The following is a 23,659-nucleotide window of genomic DNA, read 5'->3' as shown; positions in this document are numbered from 1 at the left end:
ACATACTTTGTACTTCCTGGCACCTGGGTGGCGGTCCGCATTATTTCTGCACATCCCCTGATCCTCTTCCTGCAGTGGCCTCCAATTAGACAGGTCTAACTGCTCTTAATTCCTCTCTGGAATGGGGTGATACATGTATAAGTAAATCAACTGAAGAATGCCAAGACTTTTGGGGGAGAACCTCATTGGGATGTGCTGTTGACCCAACATCAGTGTTTGCACTGAAGTGGTGTCACTGAAGTTCTTCTAATTCACCCCTGAACCAAACCCACCTTTCCCCACAGCAGCACTACCTGTAATAACAAGGAACTGGAAACAACGTGAATTCCCTTTCCTAAAGGACTGGTTGAGTAAGCCAGGTCATTAACATGCGTGTGCACATCTGTGTGTATTGTGTTCCTCTGGCTATATGTATGCATGCACATATGTGTGTGTGTGTGTATACACACACACACACACACACAGACACATCTCTGGAAGGGTGATCCAAGACACTCGCAACACTGGTGGCCTCTGAGGAGGGGGCTGGGAAGCTAGGAGACTTGGGAAGAACTTTTCACTGTGAAGCCTTTGTATCTTGGCATTTTGTACTGGGTGTACGTAGTCTTTGGGGTGACCAAAAATTTCGTTCAGGTTTTTCTGTGAGATGTTTATGGAAAAGCCAAATGAACTTTTTGGCCAACCCAATACTTACTCTCGAAAATGTTTCAGAGAACCAGAGGAAGAAATAATACACCCCTGTGGGCCACAGCTGTTGGGGCTGGCTTGGGAGAATTGCCGAATCAAATGGGTGGGATGCTGGGGCGGCTGGGAGGCTGAGGGGTCCGGCTCCACTCTGTCAGGCAGGCGGTGGCAGGGTGGGCACGGCCCTCAAGGCCCATGGCCTTCCAGAGCTCCAAGTGCTCCCTGGGGTAGGTGACGGGGTAGCGTGTACACTCAACTCGAGGACACCCAAAACCACTCTCCCAGGACCCTGCCCTCCCCTTTACAAAAAGGGGCCCTGTTTCCGATCTGCAGGTGAGGCAGCACAGGGCCGGGGCTGAGGGGCGAGGCGCCTGCTCACCTCCCAACGTCACACCCAGTGCCGCCACCCGCCGGCTGTCTGCCCCCTCCGAGCCTCTGTAAGGAGCAACAGTGCCTCGACTTACCTCACGGCAGGTAAGCTTGTCGTGATAAGTGAGCTACACATTTTTATGTCATTTTAGTTCCTATTATGCATTAAGAAATTACCCTGTGCTCTTAAATTTAGTAACTGGAACCCTTCCAGGCAACCCTGGCAGTTGATGAAATTATCTATGAAGTGGAACTCAAGGAAGTCACTAGGAGGGTTTTTAAAGAAAAAAAAGAAGAGGTGAAGAACCACATGGAAAGTGCCTCTGTGTGTGAGCGCCTCCCTGTGGCCCTGACACAAACGGGCGGCCTCTGGGATCTTGACATCACCATCCTTTGCTGTCCTTCTGAGGTCAGCAACCTCAACCAGCCCCACGATGGTCTGGCCTGGACCCTCACCAGGAGAAGGGGACTACGGCTGCTCTATCACTGCCCCTCATACTGAAGTCCGGCCCCTCACACCACAGGCCCAGTGCGTGGGACTCTGCCTGACGAGCAGTAGCCTCCCAGTATGACGTCGCCGACAAACTAAAAATAGGTGGATGATTATTTATGGAGACAAAAACAGGTCTGGAGATGGATGACGGTTATACAACAGTATGAATATACTTAGTGCCACTGAAGAGGACACGTAAGAACGGTTCAAATGGTCGGTGTTGTGTTGAAATGGAAAATGGAAAAAAAAAAGGATGCAGTCTAACCTCACCTTCACCTGCTCTCAGTTCTCCTCCTAACTCCCTGACCACTCCTTGGTAATCTCCTTGTCAGAGACTATTCTCCAGGTGAGAACAGCACCCCCACTCCCTTCTGGGTCCCCTCCTCTCTCTGTGCTCTCCTGTAGCTGGTATCACCAGGCCCGCCGCTGCAAACATGGCTGGGCCCTGAGCATTCCCCACAGACTGCTCACCTCTCAGTCAACCCGGTGAAACCTGAGCGCCCTCCCGCCCCATCCAGGGCTACGAAACAGCATGTTTCTCTGGATGCTCAAGTGCCCCATCCAGGCGTGATCCAGCCCCTTTTCTTTTCCCAAATTCCAACCATCCGCAGGGAGAATCCTGCTGCCCCTCTCGAGGCACCCCAAAGTCCACCTCTGCCTCTCCTCCCCAGCCCACCACTCCCCCTCCAGGCTGCCTCCCTGCCTCCATCCCACCCTCCCGACAACTTCTCCTCCTCACAGTGGCCCCAGCAACCTTCACACAAGGCAACTCAGATCACCACTTGTTTGCCTCAAACCCTGCCAAACTCAACGCTCTCGGGAAGAGGTTCAAATTCCTTAGGCCCGTCACTCACTCACTCGGTCACCAGCCACGCTGGTCTCCTCCGTGTCCCCCCGGCCCCACCTCAGGGCCTGGCCTTGCCTGTTTACCCTGCCTGAGCACTCTGCTCCTGAACTTCACGTAAACCACCCTACAGGTCACCTCCTCTGAAAGGCTTTCTTACCCCAAACATCTAGAGACCCTGATCACGGGCGCTCATCCTTCCTTCCGACTCTGAGTAGCGTCATCACTTTACCGCTTGTCTCTCTGGCTGGCAAGGTCAGCCACGCAGACAGGGACAGGTCTGTCTGGCTCATGGATGGAGCCCCAGCCCCTAGAGTGGGCCTGGCAGACAGCAGATACCATACAGCAGGGAGCGGGTGAACAACCCAGTCCACAGGCACCCACAGCCTCACCGTGGAGCTGTGATCTGGAAAACCATTCACAGGCAGATTGGCAGAAATGGGGGAAACCTATGAAGAGGAGGGCAGACGGACAGAACCCCTGCGGGTTGCCCAGAGGAGGAGGAGGTGGCCCAAGTGGATGTTGACCATGACTGTTACTCCCTTCACCCCAGAGCTGGCAGCAAAATCACGGCCTACAGGTGTGAGGGAGCTGGCCCAACTCTCCATGGGCGCCAAGCCTACCCTGTGCCTCGTGTAAAAAACAATCCTGCAACTCACCCTGAAGGAGGGGAGGGAAACAGTCTGAAAGTCACAAAAATATATTAAAATAGCTGTTTTCTTCTCTCGGTGTTGGCTTCCCATCTCAGTGCCCCTTACCCGCCACCCGCCACAGACTTTCAGGGAGAAAAGAGGCCCAGACGGGTGCCCTGGCCGCAGCCCGGGGTCTGGGGAGGTCCCTCCAGCCTGGGAGTGAGGGCGGCTAACAGTCTCTACTGGCTCGACGCCACCGCCGACGAGGGCGCCGCTGGGAGGCCGGAGGTGCAGGAGGGTCAGGCAGGACGCAGCGGACAGTCGGGCCTTGCCACGGGGACAGAAAACAGAAAAGAAACGAACAGAGTGAAGATCGGGAGAGAGCGGGGGAGGGCAAAGCAGTGGGGGGTGGGCAGAGGCAGGCGGGCAAGGAAGTCACGGGTGGGGGACACAGAGGCCTCTCGGGGTGCACCCACTCTGGGGGACAGGGAGGCCGCAGAACGGGGATTTGAGGCAGCAGATGCTGCTGGGAGAGAGGAAGGGCATGGAGGGAGGAGAAGGGTCCTTGGCACTGGGAGAGGTAAAAGGGGGGGGTCCTGCCAAGGCCACAGTCAAGAGGAGAGAACAGAGGACGGGAGAGAAGGGAAGTCCCAGAGCGGCAAGGCCGGCCACGGCGACCCTTTCGGACTCAGAACACCCAGGTGGCTCCCCGGAAAGCTCAGGCCGGCAGAACACCTGAGGGCGACTAGTCGTCCCAAAGCCGGCGGGGAGGGGTAACACGCCCTCGCTGAAGACTGACGGAGCCGGGAGTCAGGAGAGGGGCCTGCGCCCCGCCCTTGGGCTAGAAGGTCCTCCGGCCCAGTCTTTTGAATACGCTCACGGTGCCCGCGTGGTCCATCTGGGCACCCAGGCCCTCGCTGGAGCTGCTCCCCCGGGGCCCCACCAGAGTCCTCTTAATGGTGACCTTGACCTCAGCGGAGGACTTACTCTTGGTGCTGGTGACCTGGCTGTCCTGGGCCTCGGGCACGAGGGCGGGCTTGCCCAGTCTCTGGATGATGCTGACTTTGGACAGGGCCTCCGGCTTCCTCTCGGGCGCCGGGCGCGAGGAGAGGGCCAGGCGCCGCAGCGTGGGGGTGGCAGCGGCTGGCGCCGAGCTCGTTGCCTTGGCTTTGACAGGCAGTGCGGGTTGCGGGCTGGCCTTGGCGGGGGCATGGCCCAGCTTCTTCAGGACCCCGGCGTACTGTAGGACAGAGCTGCTGCTGCTGTCGTTGTCACTGTCCCAGGCCAGGTCATCGTCTGTCTCGGGGGTGGCCCCCAGGCGGCTGAAGACTCCGGTGGGCTGTGGGGGTCACAGACAGGGCAGGTGAGCCACTGAGCCACTCAAACTGTAACCGCGGAGCTGCCTCACCCGTGCCGGGCCTCCTGGGGCTCGCAATTGGGAAGCGCACCCCTCACTGACATACTCGATAGTGATGAGAGCCAGGAGAGACCCAGTCCAGGGAACGGGGGGAGCCCAGAGGAGACCCCTCCCTGCCGAAGTTAGGGGAAGGCACCCTGGGGAAGGGAAACCTAGGATGAGATCTGAGAGCTGAGTGGACGTGAGTCAAATAAAGAGCAGGAGGGAGAGGGGAGGTGAAAGGGAAACCTGTCTGCGAAGGTCTACAGAGGACGACAGAGAAAAGGCGAATTTGGTCAATCACCCCACAAATAATCTCTGAGTCCCAACTCAACATCTGGCCCTGTATTGGGCACTGCTGGTGACTCAGTGCTGACCAAGACGGGCCCTGCCCCGCTCACAGGGGGCTTACAGTCCAGCGGGGAAGACAGAGCCGGCATCGGATCTCACACAAGTAATTCTCCAGTGACGATAGGACTGTGTGCTTGGGAGGGTGGGGGGCAGTGGAGAGCTGCAGACAGGGAAGCCTCGTCTCCTCGCTGAGTTCAGGGATGCTTTCTCTGAGGCTTCAGTGTTTAAGCAGAGTAAAGCGTGCCATCAAAGTCCCCCAGGCATGAGTAAGAATCATATTTATGGGGTACTTGCTATGTGCTCAGCTCTTTCCATGGCGGCATCTTTATGCCAGGTGATCCTGAGCATTACAATCACGCTCACGATAAGATTTAGGAAATGAGAAAAAAGCCAGAGTGGGTGAGCCCTGGTGAGCAGGAAGGAAAGGCAGCTGGCAAACTTGACCAGCGTGAATCTTAGGTGCCATTTCAAGACACTCACCAGGGACTTCCCCGGCGGTCCAGCAGTTAAGACTGTGCTTCCACTGCCGAGGGTGTTGGTTCGAGCCCTGGTAGGGAAAGTTCCATGTGCCGCTCAGTGTGGCCAAAAAAAAAATAGATGCCGACCAGACAGACAGACCCCGCCACACAGGTACACCTCATGAGTCCTCACGACCACCCTGTGAGGCAGGAACTATACAGAGGAGGAAACTGAGGTGAAATGGTCAAGGCCACGAAGCCAGACAATGGCAGAGCAGGATTCAGGCCAGGCGACGGGCTCAGGCTGCGTCTCCTAACTGCATGCCGAGCCTGGAGCCTGCGGGACTGCAAGTGGAGGCGAGAAAATCGGGCTGCATCCTGGGCTGGTGAAAAGCCTCTGAAGGGTTTACAGTGGGCGAGGAGGGCAGAAGGGGCCTGTCCTGTGGGTTGTAGGCGCTGCTGCTGTGGGAGGGGCTGGAGGGCTTTCTCTGGAGCTGCACAGACACCAGCTAAGAGGCCGCTGCCCATCCCGACGGGACGAGGCAGCAGACAGGAGGAGACAGATGGTGCCCTCAGACTCGAGACTGCCTGGAAGGGGGGCATGGAGCCCCCGAGACAAGAGGAGGATGTACTTTGGAGCAAGATTTGACGCTAGTTAGGGGACACGGTGGTGGGAGGGGTCCCAGGGCACTGTCCAGGGGTCCGCCGGAGCCCTGGAGCTAGAAATCGGGAGAGAGATCGGGGTAGCAGACAGACAGGGAGTACAGACGAGGGCACCGGCCTGGAAAGGTACATGAGACAGGGTGAGGTGTATGCAGGAAGTGCCAGGAATGACACTCAGGGAAGACAAAGCTTTGAGAGTCCCCAGGGGCTCCCCCACTTCCCACTCACTTTATTCCCCATTGTGGTGTCTGCCTTGGTCTCAGCGCCGAGGCGGTCAAACACAGATGTCCTGTGGAGACCTGGGAGGGAAGTAAGGTCATTAGCCAATGCCTGGGGGGTGGCCCCTGCAGGCCTACGCCCGGCTGAGCACCAAGCAGACGGGCAGGAGTCATCACGGCCAGCCTAGACCCCAGGCAGCTCTGGTCCAAGCAGGCACACGCTGGACCGAGTCAGGTTTTATGTCTATGTTGTCCGCTAACACTGACCTTAACCCCCACACTTCTGGTGAATGTCAAATGTGAGAAGGATCAATTAAAAGGGACACTTCCGGTCCTTACCCCTTGGTACCAATTCTTGAACTGTATGTGCGGGTAGAGTTCTAAAGCCCTACTGCTTCTGTCCCCTCTTTTGCGGGCCTTGGGCCTCTGAGAGAATCTGATGAATGGTAATACCCTCCCTAGATAACAGTTTGAAGAGCCATCAACAGAATGTTTACTAGATTACAATACAGAAGTACTATGGAAACACTGAACAGCCATTAGAAAGAATGAAGCAGATCCACATGCATTAATGTGAAAAGAGCTCAATAAAACCTTATACAACAATACATACAGGATGAGACTATTTGTGCTTAAAAAGAAAAAAAAAGCCAAAATGTATGTAAACACACAAACAGATGCACTTAAGTTCACAGATGCTGTTCTGGAAAGGTTCACAGTACGTGTGGGATACAGGAGCCAGAGTTTGTTTTTACTGCCTCTGCATCCACTGAATGTTTTCCCATGAGAACATGCACAATGTTCTCAAAGAACGCAGGGCTTCAGCAGGAATAAAAATCCACCTGCTGATACAGGAGACATAAGACACGAGGGTTCAATCCCTGGGTTGGGAAGATCCCCAGAGAAGGAAATGACAATCAGCTCCAGTATTCTTGCCTGGACAATTTCATGGACAGAGGAGCCTGGTGGGCCACAGTCCGTGGGGTTGCAAGGAGTAGCCACAACTGAGCACAAAAGGATGGCTGTAAAGAAGAGCATCTTCATACCACCAGATAAACTCCAGCTCTGGATGGAATCTCAACCTGACCCCTCTGGCTCATCACGATGGTTCCTACTGTTTGGAGCACTGTCAGCCAGGCACGGTCACTCACTTAGCAGGCAGGCCAGCACTGGATCCGTGCCACTGTCCCCCAGGGAAGAGACGCCAGCTGAGGCACTGAGGAGCTCTGCTATGCTAACTGCAGGACAAGAGGGCAGAGGTAGATAGATCCTATCTACTATGGTCACCATTGCTGTCTCCTTGGTCCAAGGCCCCCTGGATCCCCATCAGAGCCTGCTTCTGGGCCAACATCTGTAGAACGTGACCAACCCTGCAAGACGCAGCACAAGGGAAACAGTCTCTGCCCCTCCCCAGGCGGGTACCTTTCGCTGCCTGCTGCTGCTCCAGGATCTTCCGGGTCCGGGGGGTGGTGCCTTTGGGCATGTTGATAATGTACTTCCCCTCCATCTCGGCCGTGACCCGGCGCCGCTTGGTGGGAACACTCAGGCTCTCCTCCTCTCGGCGTGCCAGGGCTGCTGGGGGAGGGGGTGGTGGTGAGCATCATCTGGGAGGGAATGTCCACTCGGGGTGGGGGGCTGGACGCCCTGCAAAGGGCACACACGTGGCCTTTAGCTCCATGTGTTCCCATGACCAGACTCCCCTCTCTTCCCAACCTCCCCCATGGTCACTGACTGAACCATTGACAAAGTCAGGGGGTCTGGGCCCAGTGGAGTTGCAGAAGGCTGTGGCTGGCCTCCTGGGCTCTCTGTGGCTCTGACCCTGCCCCAGAAGGCTCGCCTCCCAGGCCAGCCAGAATACACTCAGATGGGAAACTGCTGGGTGGTGGACAGGCCATCAAGGTAATGGCTTCACAGGTATGATCACTTGTTAAAAATCATTCAAGCTATGTACTTACAACATGTGCATTGTGCAAAAGTAAATTATACCTCAACTTACAAAAATAAACTGAATCTCCTCCACTGTGCTGAGGGGTAGAGAACCATCCATCCCAGGCCCCTCATCTTTTCACTACTTTAGGAATGAATCTTAACTTTCTCGCTCATGGCCCACAAACCGAATGAGGAGGAGGCGCTTCCAGACACATGTGGCCGAAAGGGAGCACCTGTGATGGAGGTGGATGGGGTGCGATGGGGCTGGGCACCAGAATAGCCACACTGCCTCCCTGGGCCTTGCTTTCCACGTGGGCCAAGATCCCTGGGCTGTGGGGATGGACTCAACAAAGGCAGAAGCGCATGACAGACAGAAGGCGGGCTTGGAAGCCCAAAGGCCAGTGCCCCATTCCCAGGTCACAAGCTGAGACCTGGAAGAGCAGCGGCCAAGCATAAAAGAGTCCATGGAGGAAGAGCGCCCTGGGAGAAGGGGATGTTGGGGCCAAGGCCCCACGATGGGAAGGAGCCTGGAGGGGAACGGAGGCAGCAGGCAAGACCTGAACCCACAGGGCCCAGTAAGGCCATGTGGGAAGATGACTTTACTAATGCAACAATGGGAAGCCCTGGAGAGTTCTAGACAAGGGTGGGAAAGGATCAGATGAAAAGTTTTAAAGGATCCCTCTGGTGGCTAAGAGGAAAGATAGCTTCTTTACCTTTGACCCCAGGCATCAAGCACAGGGCCGGGCACCAGTGCGGGGCTCAGTGACCATCTGTTAAAAAAAGACTGAACCACCCATAGTCAACAACACTGTACTGTACACTTAAAGTTTCACGAAGTAGGTAGATCTCATGTTAAGTGTTCTTACCACAATAAAATAAAAATGACACAGACTGAACTGGCCCCTGCGTGAGGACTGCAATGGGAGCATGATGCTCACAGACACCATCTCAAGTGCTTCCAACCGTCTGCAGAGGAGGGTGGCACCAGCCCCCTTTGACAGACGTGAAGGCGAGGCCCCCAGCGGGGCCGTGACCTGACCGAGTCTGAACACTGTGGACACCCCATGGCCTGCACAGCACTTTGCAGCGTCAAGGAACACATCCCCCTGATGCCGTCTGCCAACCCGCAGTGGCCTCCAGTTCCTGCCACCCCCTGCCCGCGTCTCCTCACCGGCAGCCTTGGCACTCTTTGCTGCCATCTTGTTGGACACGGTGACAGAGATCTTGGAGGTGCTGGTGTCTGGCCGCCTGGGGGGAGTGCCGGGTGGAGAGTCTCGGTTCAGGCTGTTGGTGATCATTCGGGAGGCAGCTGGCAGGAGGAGGAAAGAGGAGAGTCCAGTGAGATGGGGTCCCGGGAAGGGGGGGCAGGATGGGGAAGGCCACCTCGGGACTGAATGGGCTGTACTGTCAAGACGGGGAGGCCTGGGGAGGGCCTGTCTTCCAGGGACTAGTCCAGCCCAAGGGGGTGCCTTTCTTGAAGCCCAGACCAGATGAGTTCCAAGCAACCTTCACCCATCAGTCACCCAGCCCTGTGCTGAGTTCTTCCCTCCCCCTCCCCCAAAGCCTTGCTTTCCTCCAGGACCTTCCTCCTCCAGAAAGCACACACCTTCTCAGGGTGCCTGCTATCTGTCTGGCTGCTGTCTGGCTGGCTCACAGCTCCCCCAGTACCAATGGTACTCTGTCCATTCATTGTCCCTTCATTCATATCTCCTCTCAGACTCAGTCTCCTCAGAGAAAACTTCCCTGACGGCTCTCTCAACCGCTACCACTTGTAGCCTACACTATTCTTTCTTCATAGTCCGTATTATTGCTGGATGTGCGTGCATGCTCAGTCACTTCAGCTGTGTCTGACTCTATGCGACGCTATGGACTATAGCCTGCCAGGCTCCTCAGTCCATGGGATTCTCCAGGCAAGAATACTGGAGTGGGAAGCCATGTCCTCCTCCAGGGGATCTTCCCAACCCAGGGATTGAACCCACATCTCCTGCGAGTCCTGCATTATAGGTGGGTTCTTTACCCGCTGAGCCACCAAGGAAGCCCATTACAGCTGGACATTCAAATACATTTATCTGTCTACTGGCAGACTCTCCCATGAGCCTGCAAGCCTCGGGAGGAGACACTGTTTGTTGCTGTGTCCCCAGTGCTTCACGGTCTTCAATAATAAATATCTACTGAAAAGATGAACAGGGTCACTGAACCTCCCATCAACCCTAGCAGGCAGGCTCTGCTGCAAACCAACTTTAAGGATGAGGAAACTGGGGGGACCCTGGGAGGAGGGTCACTCAGCAGGGGCCCTGGGCAATGAGTGTGGCTCCAGTTGGGCTGGGACAAGAAAAAAGGTGACCTCCCTCTGAGGTGGGGAGCAGTCTCGGGCACCCCCTGTCTCCTGTGGAGCAGGAGAAGGGGTGTTCCAGGTTGCGAGATGGGCTACAGAGAGCAGACTGGAGGGCCAGCTCTAGCCTGGGAAGGAAAGGGGTCGTGTCTCCAGGAGCAGCTGCTGCTAGCTTCAGGGGTGGGTTTCCTGAGCTCCTAGGGGAGCCCTGCAGGGGAGGGGGCGGGGGGGTGTCTTCATGCTACCACTGCTTGCTCAGTAGGCCTAGGAATACCCCCCACAATGGCTTTCAGACTTTCCTACTTTGTCCTACCTAACCCCCTCAAAAGTTCTCTCTTCCTGCAATGTGCTACCTCTCAAAGCCTCCTGAACTCCTCCATGATGACCCTCAACACAAGATTATAATTTCCTATTGCTTGGTTGTTTTTAACTATAACTACAGTATACAGAAAAATACACCAAAGTTATATAGTCCATTTAACATCAATTCCCCTAAACCAGGACTTTCCTAGTGGTCCAGTGGTTAAGAATGGCTTCCACTGTAGGGGTCATGGGTTTGATCCCTTGTCAGGGAACTAAGGGTGGGTGGGTGAGTGTGTGCGTGCGCGTGTGTGTGTAACTTAAATGAATTACTTTGCTGCATACCTGAAACTAACACAACAGTGTAAATCAAGTATATTTCAACAAAAATTCTTTAAAAACCTTGGGTCAGAAGATCAATTCCTCATTATCAATAAGTGCACAAGTATGATTTGAAGTACTAAAATGCAAAAGTGTTAAAAATAAAATAAATTTTGCAAAAGGTGACGTCTTACTCTGAAAAGAAATCAACTACTTTGAAATAAATTTTTTTTTTTAAATGCATGTTTATATCAGTTTGGGGGAAGCCTGTAAAGCAGCAAAGGCTAATCAATATGTATGTATGTATGTCAAATTTTTCAAGTGTCACACTGCTAAAAAATCAGAAGTATAAATACAGTTGATTCTTACCATTCAGATTCTGTATTTATAAATTGGCAGATTTACAAATTTATTCAACCTCAAAACCAATACTTGTGGGGCTCTGTGGTCATTTATAGACAGGCACAGGGAGACAAAAAACCTGAGTTGTCTAACGCACGTTCCCAACTGAGGTCAAACAAGGTGATGTTCTGCCTTCCTGCCATAGCTCTCACATAGTAAACAAGTTTATTTAGTGGTACCATCTGCCATCTGTTTACAGTCTCCTCAGTGTTATTTTCATATCTTTATGTTTTTGTTAGTGATTCTGCTGTTTAAAATGGTCCCCAAGCCTGGCGATAAGATGCTGTCTAGTGTCCTAAGTTCAAGAAGGCTGGGATGTGCTTTATGGAAAAAATATGTGCGTTGGATAAGCTTCATTCAGGCATGAGTTTTAGTGCTGTGGGCTGTGAGTTCACTGTCAATGAATCAACAATATATATTAAAGAAGGTGTTTTAAAACAGAAACACACATAAAATAAGGTTGTACATTGGTCAGATGATGAAGATGTTGTGACCAGAAGCTTACAGGAACCTGACCCCACATTTCTCTGGGAGCAGTGACTCAGTAGTCACTGACTCAATGCTCCCAGTGGCTTTGCAGAGTGGAACGACCATGAACGAAAATCGATCGTGTGCACAGTCACTCACTACCCCATTTACTTCCCCTGAGAGAAGAGAGCCCCGGATGGCTTTGCTTCTGCCTCTGCAAAGTCCAGGTGTGTCCCCTTCACTACAGAGTGTAGGAATGAAGGAGAGAGGCCTGAACAGACAGGACTCACCGCTAGAGGCACCTCGACGAATCTCGCCTGGGAGGGGGCTGGGACTGCAGGGCACCGACTCAGTGGCAGCTTTACACATGTCCTGTAAAGAAAACAGGTGCCTGGGGTTACCATGGGGGTGGGACGTGAGGTGGAGGAAAAGGGGACCCAGATATCTGAGTAAAACTTGGGGGGATCAGAGCCTGAGCTGTTAGAGAAGAGATTTCAAAACATTTCACTCTTACTTACAAGTTTTAAGTCGCTTTAGTCATGTCTGACTCTTTGTGACCCTATGGACTGTAGCCCACTAGGGTCCTAATTTCATGGGAATTCTCCAGGCAAGAATACTGGAATGAGTTGCCATGCCCTTGTCCAGGGGATCTTCCTGACCCAGGGATTGAATCCATGTCTCTTTCATCTCCTGCATTGGCAGGCAGGTTCTCTACCACTAGCACCACCTGGGAAGCCCAACTTATAACAAAGTACCAGACAAACCCAAACTGAGGGACATGCTACTGGACACCTGAGCAGTACTCTACAAAACTGTGAAGGTCATCTAAAACTTGGGAAGATTAGGAACCTGTCCCAAATCAAAAGAGACTAAGGAGACATAAGAAGTAAATGCCATGTGGTATCCCAGAGGAGAAAAAGGACATTAGTGGAAAAACGGATGAAACCCAGGTAGTCCGTAGCTTAGTTAATAACAGCATGTGCATATGCTGTCACTCAGTCATGTCTGACTCTCTGCGACCCCATGGACTGTAGCCTGACAGGCTCCTCTGTCCTTGGAATCTTCCAGGCAAGAACAATGGAGTGGGTTGCTATTTCCTTCTCCAGGGGATCTTCCTGACCCAGAGATCGAATTCACGTCTCCTGCACTGGCAGGTGGGTTCTTTGTCAACTGTACCATCCGGGAAGCCCAATAATAGCATGGTAAAGTTTCTTTCTCAGTTTTGACAAATATTAGGGGAAGCTGGGTGAAAGAAATACAGTGTACTACTGTTGCAACTTTTCTACAAATCCAAAATCAGTCTCAAATTTAAAAGTTTAAAGAAAAGAACACATTTTGCTCTATGACCTCTGGGATAACTCAGACAGCATCGCTGGCTTGAGAAAGCCCTCGCTGCAGGGTCCTGTGCAGGATGATGGGCAGATGAAAGCCTGGCCCTGGAATGCAGAAAGCCTCTAAAAATTAATGAGAATGAGCACTTGAGAGAACAGCTCTGCAGCAAGCCTCTCTCTCGGTCAAGTGGAGGGAGGAGTCAATAAGCTGGTAACATGCGTAAGGGATGAAGACAGGGACCGGCAGGCCATGGCAAGAGCCTGGGAAGTGCTAATGATCATAGCTAAAGCAGCTCTTCACTCCAGGCCTGGCCCTTGGTGCCATTTACACTATCTGGGGGACGGCCACAGAGACCCCATTCAGAAAGGCTGAGTGAAAGGCCTGTTTCAGGGACTGGGGGAGGTGAAATCACTAGTCCAAGGTCACTGTTAACAGAAGGCCCAAGAATGGAACCACCATGTCCTGGGCCAAGTCATCAACTGTGTCCCACCTCGGAAGCGCCTGTTTTTCGGACAGAGAAGAGTCACAGTCAGAATAACTATGATGAGGAAAGGAAAAACGAGTAGTAATAATGATAATAATACTTACGAGAGCCCTTAACGAGGCTCTGCTGTGTACACTGTGCTAGGGCTTTATGTAATTTAATACTTACAATCCCCCTGCAAAATAGGTTTGCTTATGTGTATTCTACAAGTGGAGAAAGTAAGGTTCAGAGGGGTTAGGCAATGTGCCCACGTCACACAGCAAGCAGTGGAACCAACCGTGGAATCCAAGCCTCCAGTCGATTCTACCACTGCCCCTTCATCCCACCCTAAACTCAGAAACAGAGGCATCGAGCAGAGCACCCACCTGGCGGTGCACCACCTTGGCATGCTTGAGGATGGCAATGATGTCGCCCACCACGGTCACGCCCAGCTCGTTCATGATCTCCTTGTTGAGGTCTAGCAGCATGCTCTTCTGGATTCTGCAGGGAAGGGCCACAAGTGAGTCGGGGATGGTGGGCCGGCCTGCTCTCTAACTCCCCTCCTTTCCCCAAGGTCAGCCCTGTCCCCTCAACAGCCTTACCTATTATCCACAAACATCACGGCATAATTGACAGCAGGTCCTGGAGGAATGCCAGCTTCCTTAAAGAACTGGATCCACTCAGAAGTGGCTGGGGGCGTGGAGGTGTAGACAGGGCTCATTATTTACATGATTCTCCTTAGAGAACAGCAGCAGTAAAACCACAACAGCAGCAGCTCCCACAAATTAAATGCTTATCAAATGCCAGGCCCTGAGCACTCCACACAGATGACGGAACTAAGCCGGGCCAGCTCTGTGAATTAGCAGCACTGACACCTCCACTTGGCCGACGAGGAAACTGAGGCAGGGAGAGGCTGGCCACACTGCTAACAAGCAGACTCCGCGAGCTCCTGTGCTCCTGGACTGCCCTTCTCCTCACAACTCTGCCCTGCCTGGAGCATGACCACCAGTGACCACTGTCCCCCAGGCTTGGCCAATGACTGGGGGCGGGGTGGGGGGGTGGGCAGTCGGGACTCTGGATTCTCCACCCAGGTCTCCATCAGCAGGTGCAAGCCCAGAGGGTGACAGGATCCACAGGTGGGTGGAAAAAAGGTTTGCACAGCTGGCCTCTGGGTGTCAGCAAGCATCTCTGCTACAACACACACACAGGAGCAGCCTGGCCTCAGAAAGGAGGTCATGAGCACAGGCTTTGGAGTGTGGGTTTGAATCCTGGCTTGGCCATCTCCTAGAAGAAGGACTCAGAGGACGGTAGCGCTTGGTGCTCAGTCTCCTCTGGGGTCAGACATTCCACAAGCGTGTACTGAGCAGTTGGTGCACACTGGATCCGCTCTCGGCGCTGGGGATACTACAGGGCCCAGAGTCCCTTCCCTCAGGGCGTGGACACTCCAGTAGTAAGAGCACTGGCGTCCTGGGTCATCATGCAGACTAAAGAGAAAGGGCACCGAAAGGGCTCGAAATGGCATAAGGCCCAGAGGATGTCCTCCCCTACGGCAGCAGTGATGGTGACGGTGATGGTGATGATGCCACCACTGCGCATGGAGCCTAGACCAGGCAGACTCCATCCATGCAACTTCACTGTTTCCGAAGTTCTTTCTTGGCCTCTTGGGTGGCCTCTTCAAAATGATGCTGACCACTCAGGCCAGGTGTCAGAGAAGATCATTGGTTCCAAGTAGAATTTTTTTCTCACATTTTAGTATCTCAGAAACTAGGATTTACCTCACAATTGATGATGTGCCACAACTTAATTAGCAACATTTTTTTTTAAGTCTTTCTCATGGTATATAATGGTATATCCAAAACTCCCCGCTATTTTTTAAACAGGAGAAATTTGGTGTTACTATGCCCATTTTGCTGATAAGACAACTGAGGCTCAGAGCAGGGCAAGTGACACAGTCTGGATGAGATGCTGTGTGGGGGGCGGTGGGGATCTCAGGCACATCCTCCCCTGAGGAGGCCCCCACCCACCCAGCACAGGCCACTCTCTCCAGGCTGGCGGCAAGTGAGGCGCTCACAGCCTTCTTCTACCAGGACTTCTACCAGCCTTGAGGAAAGGATGGACTTTTTTCTTCTTTGCACAAGCACTTTCCATCTGTCAAGACATGGGGGGGCCTGGGTTCCTTTAGCCAAAAGCAGGCAGCTTTGTCTAAGTATCAAAAACTACCACATAATAGTTCCATTTATGTGAAATGTCCAGAAGTGGTAAATCTATGGCGATCTATAGGGACAGAAAATAGAAGAGCAGCTGCCAGGGACTGGAGCGGGAGAGCAGGGGGGAGGGGAGAGTGACTGCTAATGGGTGTTTGGGAACTGGGGGGAGTGAGGAAAATATTTTGAAATTGCTTGTGGTGATGGATGCACAACTCTACAAACACAGAATTTAAAAACCACTGGACTTCCCTAGTGGTCCAGTGGTTAAGAATCCGCCTGTCAATGCAGGGGACACCTATTCGATCCCTGGCCTGGGAAGATTCCACATGCCATGGAGAACCGAAGCCCGTGGACCCCAACTACTGAGCCTGTGAACCGCAACTACTGAAGGTGTGTGCCCTGGAGCCTGTTCTCCGCAACAAGAGAGCAGCCCCCACTCGCAGCAACTGGAGAAAACCCACAAGACCCAGCACAGCCAAAAAGGGGAAAAAAAACAAATCAATGAGTTGTATGAAATGTGAACCGTATCACAACTAAGCTGTTATTGGCGGAAAGGAAACACCACACAGGTTGGAGGTAGCCAGCTGCCTGACGCAAAGTCCAGGAACTGTGAGAGCCCCTGCATCCAGCATTCATCATCATGTTGTGTCCTATGAAGGAGGAAGACCTGCTGCCAGTTAAATGGTCATCAGCACCAGCTGTAAGATGCACCCCCATTTCAGAAATGTTAATACAGGCCACAATGCATGTCTGGGACTCAAATGGGTGGCTTGCTGTTCACACCAGAAGACAGGCACTAGAATATTCCTAGCAGCGAGTCTCACAATCTAGAAACAGAATCCACTAACAGCAGCACTGACAAAGAAATGACAGTCGATCACTCACACGGTCAATACTACAGAGCAGTGTAAAGCAAGAACTACAGGGAATGCCCCGGCAGTCCAGGAATTGAGACTTCCCCCTTCCACTGCAGGGGATGTAAGACCTACCCCTGATCAGGGAGCTAGGTTCCCACCAGTCTCCTGGCCAAAAAAAGAAAACATTAAAACAGAAGCAATATTGTAACAAATTCAATAAGAACTTAAAAAAAAAAAAGGCAAGAACTACAGCTACACACAGCACCAGAGATGAGGCTCCAGCATTGTGCAGAGCCAACAGTAGCCAGATACCAAAGAACACAAGGCTGGCAGGATTTCCTTCATGTAAATCCAAAACCAAGTCTGTAGGAACATTTTCATTAGTGGTACAACTACAAAGAAAGGTAAGAAGAGATGATCACAAAGAGAAGATTGTGGTAGATTCCATCTGAAGGAGGGAGGTGGTGTGACTGGGGTGGAGCCTCAAGGTAGGCAGGCAATATTCTAGTTCTCGACCTGGATGGTTAGATGCGTGCAGGCTTTTTTAAAACCTTTCTTACTAAACTATAACATACACTCACAAAAGTGCACACAAGTCGATAGAGTTTCATAAACCAACACACCCATGTAACCAGTACCCAGATCAAGAAGTAAAACATTTCCAACATTCTATAAGCATTCCCCTGGCCCCCCATTCCCTAGGGAGTCACTTCTCTCTGCCTCCCAAGGGCAATCAACACCTTCTAGCAGCATAGACTGATTGTGCCTGCTTCTTCATTTTATTACTTTATTTTGACCATGTTGTGCAGCATGTGGGAATTTTAGTTCCCTGAACAGGGATCAAACCCATGCTCCCTGAATTGAAAGTGCAGTCTTAACCACTGGACCACCAGGGAAGTTCCCTCCTGTGCTTTATGTCAATGGAATCAAAAAGGACGTACTCAGACGTTTTCTTTCTAATTGCTCTCATGATCACACAAATATGTTTTACATACTTCTCTATAAGTTCAAATGTCCAAAAATTTAAAAGCGACTGGCTAATAATCTCTGTGTTTTGGCAATCCCCAAGTACAAAGTTTAAAGAGAATGTTGATAAAGCTCATGAGAATAGTAACAGCTAACATTTGCTGAGAACTAGGCCCAAGGCTTTACACGTAATCACCTCCTTAATACTTAACGTCCCAGGATGTTATGGTCTCCGTTTTGCAGGTGAGAAAATCAAGGCTCTGAGGGGTCATGTGGGTGACCTGCTGGACTCCAGAACCCAAGTTCTTTACGGCCATAGTACGTTGTCAGGAGGCCAGGATATCAGAGAGGAGGCAGTCAGCCCTGAGCAGGCCTGGCCCTGCCTCCAGGTTCCTCAGAGCACAGCTGCTCCTGCCAGTGACCGGCCCTCCCTCCCCCAACCGCGCCCCCCCAAGGTCTCACCTCAAAAAGGGGGAGCGGGGAGGGGGGCCCTTGAGAGAAGACTCACCCATAGTCACTGAGACCATTGTCTCGCAGGCCTTCACGCCGCTCCCTGGAGCCTGAAAGAGAGGACAAGGGGAGAGTGCTCAGGAGACGCCGGCAGCTAAGTGTCTGTCCGTCTCTTGCCGCCTGTCTGTCTGCCTGCCAGAAGAGAGTTCCTGGGCTGGGGGCTCACAGCCCAGGAATAGCCCGGACAGCTGGCAGGAAGTCAGCCTGGGGCAGAGCTGTCACTGCACAGATCACTCCTGCCTGGGACAAGGCCCAGGGACAGCAAATGTCCACAGCTCCGTCCCCACACGCCTCCCAAGTTTCTGGCTGGAAAAGAGAGGGACGGAAAAAAGACCCTCCCTGGCCCAAGACCTTAACCATAAATACCCATTCATTCATTCGAAACTCTCTCCTGAAAACCTACTGGGTATGAGGTACTGTTCTAGGGGTCGGGAATACAGAGGTGAACAAAAACCAGGAGCCTGGCCTCTACATGGTGACACGATTAAGAGACAGAAAATAACAAGCAAACCAGCTGACAGTGTCGTGTGTCAGAAAGCCTTCGGTATCATGGAGAAAACAGGGAGGGCCCAGGAAGGGATGGCTTACAATTCTAAATAGGTGGTCAGGGAAGGGCTCTGTTTTTTTTTTTTTTTTTTTTTTAGTTTCTTAAAAAAACTTTTTGGCCCCACCACGCAGCATGCGAGATCTTAGTTTCCGGACCAGGGATCAAACCCATGCCCCCCGAAGTGGAAGCGCAAAGTCTTATCCACTGGACTGCTAGGGAAGTCCCCAGGAGGAGCTCTCCAAAGTGACATTTACGAGACTGAAGGAGGTGGAGAAGTGAGCCATGCAGTTTTAGAGAGGAAGAGTGTTCCAGGAGAAGGTACAGCAAGTTCAGTGCCCTGAGCCAGAAGCCCATCGGGCATGTCCGTGGGGCAGCCAGGAGCCCGCAGGGACCATAGAGGGAGCGAGGAGGTGAGTGACAGCAGCCAGGGACTAGGAGGCGGGGCTCCACTCAGGAGGGGCCCCAGGGCAGAAACGCAAAACCAGTTTTCTCTTGGATAAGGTCAGCGGGTGCCAGAAAGACACATGACATATGAGCACCAATGGAGACCTTCTCCTGCACGTGAACGGCAGTGCTGAAACAGAACTAAAAGAAATAATCTCCTCACCTGATCTGCCACTACCTGACTCCAGGACCCCCCGTGTCCCACGCTGCCCTGCCCTGGCCGTCCTCCTTTCTGTCCCTGCCCTCTCCCCCTACACTGCTCCCCTGCACTCATGCCAACCCCCAGTTCTGACTCGTGTCCCCCACCCCTCCACTACCTACAGGGTGCAGAAGGCCCACTGTCCAGCTCCTTTCAGTGGACCATCACCTACCACCTGCCTCTTCCCACCCACTATTTTGATGGTATCACAGTGACGGTACTCTTGGGGACTTCCCTAAGTCCCCAAGATCTAGTGGGGAGCCCACATCCCCACCTTCCAAAGCAGGGGATGTGGGCTCAATCCCTGGTCGAGGAACAAAGATCTCACATGCTGCAGGGCAACTAAACCCAAGTGCCAGGAGCAACTAACCCGGAGCACCACAACTAGAGGCCTACACAGCATAAGGAAGAGCCCGCGCAGCCAAAAAAAAGGTGGGGGAGAGGGTGCTTCCCTGGTAGCTCAGTAGTAAAGAATCCGCCTGCCAATGCAGGAGACATGGGTTTGATCCCTGATCCAGGAAGATCCCACATGCCACGGAACAACTAATGCCATGCACCACAACTATTCAGCCTGTGCTCTGGAGCCCAGAAACCACAGCTACAGCGCCCACGCGCCCTAGACCCTGTGCTCCGCAACAAGAGAAGGCACTACAAAGAGAAGCCAGTGTGCCACAGCTAAAGTTGCTCATCGCAGCTAGAAAAAGCCTTGTGCAGCAGCAAAGACCCAGCATGGCCGAAACCCAAAATACATAAATAAATAAAATTATTTTAAAAAGTAAGGACTCTGGAACCAGACTTGCAGGGTTCAAATCTGGCTCTACCACTTACTAGCTGTGTGACCTTGCCAAGCAACTTCACCAGTCGGGCCTCAGTGTCCCCAGCTGTACACCAGGATGGTACACACATGACTTACCCCAGAGGACTGCTGTGGGGCCAGATGAGTTTCTATGCATAAAGCACCTAAGAGTGCCTGGTGCATGCTAAGTACTCTAGAAGTGCTGGCTCTTCTTGTCCCCCAGGCCTCCCACTCCAGCCTTCCCGCCAACACCCAAGGGCTTTGCCGGCCACCCATTCTTCACACAGAATGTCACCTGTGCCTTGCATGCTTGCTTCACCTGTCCTCCTAGCAAGCTCTCCATCACTCTGCATGGCTGCCACCTGCTTTGTGATGTCTTCCCAAAGTCTCCAGGGTGATGCTCTCTCCTCCACCCTCAACTAGGATGAGCAACATGACCACAGGCATCACTTGATCCCGTACTTGGCTCCTAAAATGCCCTTTTCCTTCGGGATATTACCACTGGACAAGGACACCACAACCAGCATCTCTCGAAGGGCAAGGCCTGAAGGAGGCTTCAGTTAGCCAGACAGAACAACAACACTGCACATACCAAGCACTAACTATGCACCAGGAATGGTGCCAGGTATCACGCTGACGCCTCACAACCTCCTCATGAGTAAGGACTATCATTAGCCACATTTTAATCAATGGAAAAAAAAAAACAAAACTGACTCATTGTGGTGCAGTCATTTGCCAAATGCCACATCAAGCCAGAGCTTTACTGGGATTCAAAAACAAAAACAAGTTCTCCCTGATTCCAGTGCCCATGCAGCAGCTCCTGATGAGCGTTCATGTGCCTGGCATTGCTTATGAACACACCTCAGTGCCTCGTCACCACCACCTGCGGGAGAAAGTAAAAACAATCTCTAAGTTACAGGGGACAGTGGCAGGCCTGAGGTCACACAGCAAGCAACTGAGGGGCCAGGATGTGAACCCAAGTCAGTCCACTGGTCAAGGGATTACTATGAGCTGGACACTGAGGTCTGTCTCAGCAAAGTTTCAGTTAATACTTACTAGAAGCCTTTAGGTACTGGTATCCTCCCTGGGGGCTCAGTGGTAAAGACTCTGCCTGCAGTGCAGGAGATTCGGGTTCGATCCCTGGGTCTGGAAGAGCCTCTGGAGGAGGAAATGGCAACCCACTCTAGTATTCTTGCTTGGGAAATCCCATGGACAGAGGAGCTTGGCAGGCTACAGTCTGTGGGGTCACAAAAGAGTCAGACACGACTGAGCAACTGAACAATAGCGACATCCTCCCACTACAGCTGCAGAATTCCTGCTAGACTCAATTTTCTCTCTCCACCATTAAAAACCCATCTCCCACGCTGACTTTCTGAACAGGGAAAATTATATAACATTAACAATAATAGAAAAATGACAGCTCTCCAAAATTCAAGTAATTACCATGCACCAGACTCCCTATGTTCAACCCTTAGAAGGCTTGCCTCCAAAGCTTGATCTTACCACTTCCTAACCCTGACTCTAAGGCAAGTGGTTTAACCTCTCTGGATCGCAATTCCTTCAACTGCAAAATAAGAATGATAGGAGTTATTGTACATCAACTATACTCAAATTAAAAAAAAAAAAAGGATAGGCATATCTATTTTTAAAGTGCTTAGTGGGGTTAAGAGTTCCTAAATGCCAAGCTGTTAGAACGATGCTCAGTAGATTTTGTATATGTGCATAAAATAAAAGGGTAGGACAATCACTAAGCCAAGTGATTGTCATCATATGCCAAGTGTGAGCTGAATACAGAGTATAACTTGACAGGATCCATGAGACCTGACAGCATGGAATCACAAAAATAGAAGTAATTCCTTTTTCAATTCTTTCCTTTTCTATCTACAATGTAATAAACCATTCTGTTTCCACTGGAGTTCAGGCTAAGTTCTCCTTTCCACAGCCAAGCAATGCTAGTTTTCCATTAGAAAAGCAATACAAATTTTCCTTCTCAAATGAACTGACCGGAGAAAAATGAACCAGTGGTTTCAAAGAAAAAGGAAAGCCTAATACTACGGGACTCAGCAAAATAAGACAAAATAGGTGGCAGGATGTCGATTTGCCTAGCTGCAGATTCAAAGTCTTTCCTATCACGAAGGAAAAGTGAAGGAAAGCTGAAGTCTCTGAGTTTCTTCCTCTTCTCTACTTGCTAGTCTCATCTACACCGATGACTCCTGGAATCATTATGTAGTTATTGTTTAGTCACTAAGCCATGTCCAACTCTCTGCAACCCCACAGACATCAGTGCACCAGGCTTCCCTGTTCTTCACTATCACCTGTAGTTTGCTCAGATTCATGTGCATTGAGTTGGTGATGCTATCAAACTACCTCATCTTCTGCCGCCCTCTCTTCCTTTTGCCTTCAATCTTTCCCAGCATCAGAGTCTTTTTCAATGAATTGGCTCTTCACATCAGGTGGCCAAAGTATTGGAGCTTCAGCTTTAGCATCAGTCCTTCCAATGAATAATCAGGGCTGATTTCCTTGCAGTCCAAGGGACTCTCAAGAGTTTTCTCCAGCACCACAACTGGAAGGTATCATTCTTCAGCGCTCAGCCTCCTTTATGATCCAACACTCACATCCATATATATGGCTACTGAAAAAACCATAGCTTTGACTATAGGGACCTAAACACCTAATGGGTGTCTGCTATGACCAGTATTAGTATTATAGTCCGGATCTATTTATTGAGCTCCTGCTCTACAACCGTCAGGCCCTATGCTGAGGACTTTACACGCACATTTCATCAGCATGCTCACAATAACTCTATGATATGATGAAGGGATTATTAGCCTTCATGCTACAGACGAGGAAAACGAGGTTCAGATAAGGGAAGGCACAAGTCCGCTACCACAAAGTGTAGCTTAGGACTTGAATTGAAATCTATTGGCTCCCAGTTTCACGCTCCCACACCCTGATCTTCCGTATCAAACACAAACATCATCAACAATAGAAACAATAATAGCATGGCAAAGAAGTGTGCAGTGTGGAGCTAGGGCTCCGACAAGCACGAGCTGACTTCTCACTCCAACCTAGAAAGAGGATGCTATAGTCACATTGTGACCCCCATTCTACAGAGCAGGAAACTGAGATCCAGAGAAAGAAATCGCTTGTCCAGAGTCGCACGGCGGCGCCAGGACTGACTCCGGAATCCCGGGGCGCCATTCGTATCCTCCGCATCCAACCCAGATCAACCACCCCTGGCCCGCGCCTCACCTGGCCCTCTGGGCCCGCGCCCACTCGCGCCGCCCGCCCTCCCGGCGGCGCCAACTGTCAGACCCACCTCCCTCGGCCCGGCTGCCCGCCCCGGAAGCACCGTTCTCGCCGCCGGAAGTCGGACTTACCCGCCCGCGGCCGCTCTAGCCCACGGGAGAGCCACCAGCGAGAGCGCAGGAGCAATTGTCACGTGACCACCTGCAGTCTCCCAGGCGCTTCCCCCGCC

The 23,659-nt window shown here is 52.0% G+C and overlaps 1 protein-coding gene across 11 annotated transcripts; it reads right to left on the bottom strand.

The window, feature by feature from the left end:
* Positions 1-1,691: 1,691 nt before the first annotated feature.
* Positions 1,692-23,590, bottom strand: C20H19orf47 (chromosome 20 C19orf47 homolog). Of its 11 annotated transcripts, none has more exons than XM_070450866.1 (11): positions 23,434-23,520; positions 21,238-21,418; positions 18,194-18,245; positions 14,258-14,345; positions 14,042-14,156; positions 12,151-12,232; positions 9,209-9,346; positions 7,531-7,683; positions 6,119-6,189; positions 4,010-4,361; positions 1,692-3,349 (listed from the first exon to the last, which is right to left on the bottom strand). In XM_070450866.1, exons 3-11 carry the CDS (start codon positions 18,210-18,212, stop codon positions 3,252-3,254), a joined length of 1,116 nt encoding a protein of 371 aa, XP_070306967.1. In that variant the 5' UTR covers positions 18,213-18,245; positions 21,238-21,418; positions 23,434-23,520; the 3' UTR covers positions 1,692-3,251. The 11 variants fall into 11 exon arrangements, with proteins under 11 accessions (XP_070306967.1, XP_070306968.1, XP_020768632.2 ...); XM_070450867.1 differs by having other exon boundaries at positions 7,531-7,680; XM_020912973.2 differs by adding an exon at positions 21,043-21,064 and having other exon boundaries at positions 3,257-4,361.
* Between the last annotated feature and the right edge of the window lie 69 nt (positions 23,591-23,659).

Source organism: Odocoileus virginianus, chromosome 20 (assembly GCF_023699985.2).
Source record: "Odocoileus virginianus isolate 20LAN1187 ecotype Illinois chromosome 20, Ovbor_1.2, whole genome shotgun sequence".
Classification (NCBI taxonomy): Eukaryota; Metazoa; Chordata; class Mammalia; order Artiodactyla; family Cervidae; genus Odocoileus; species Odocoileus virginianus.
This window is presented reverse-complemented; position numbering and strand designations above follow the sequence as displayed.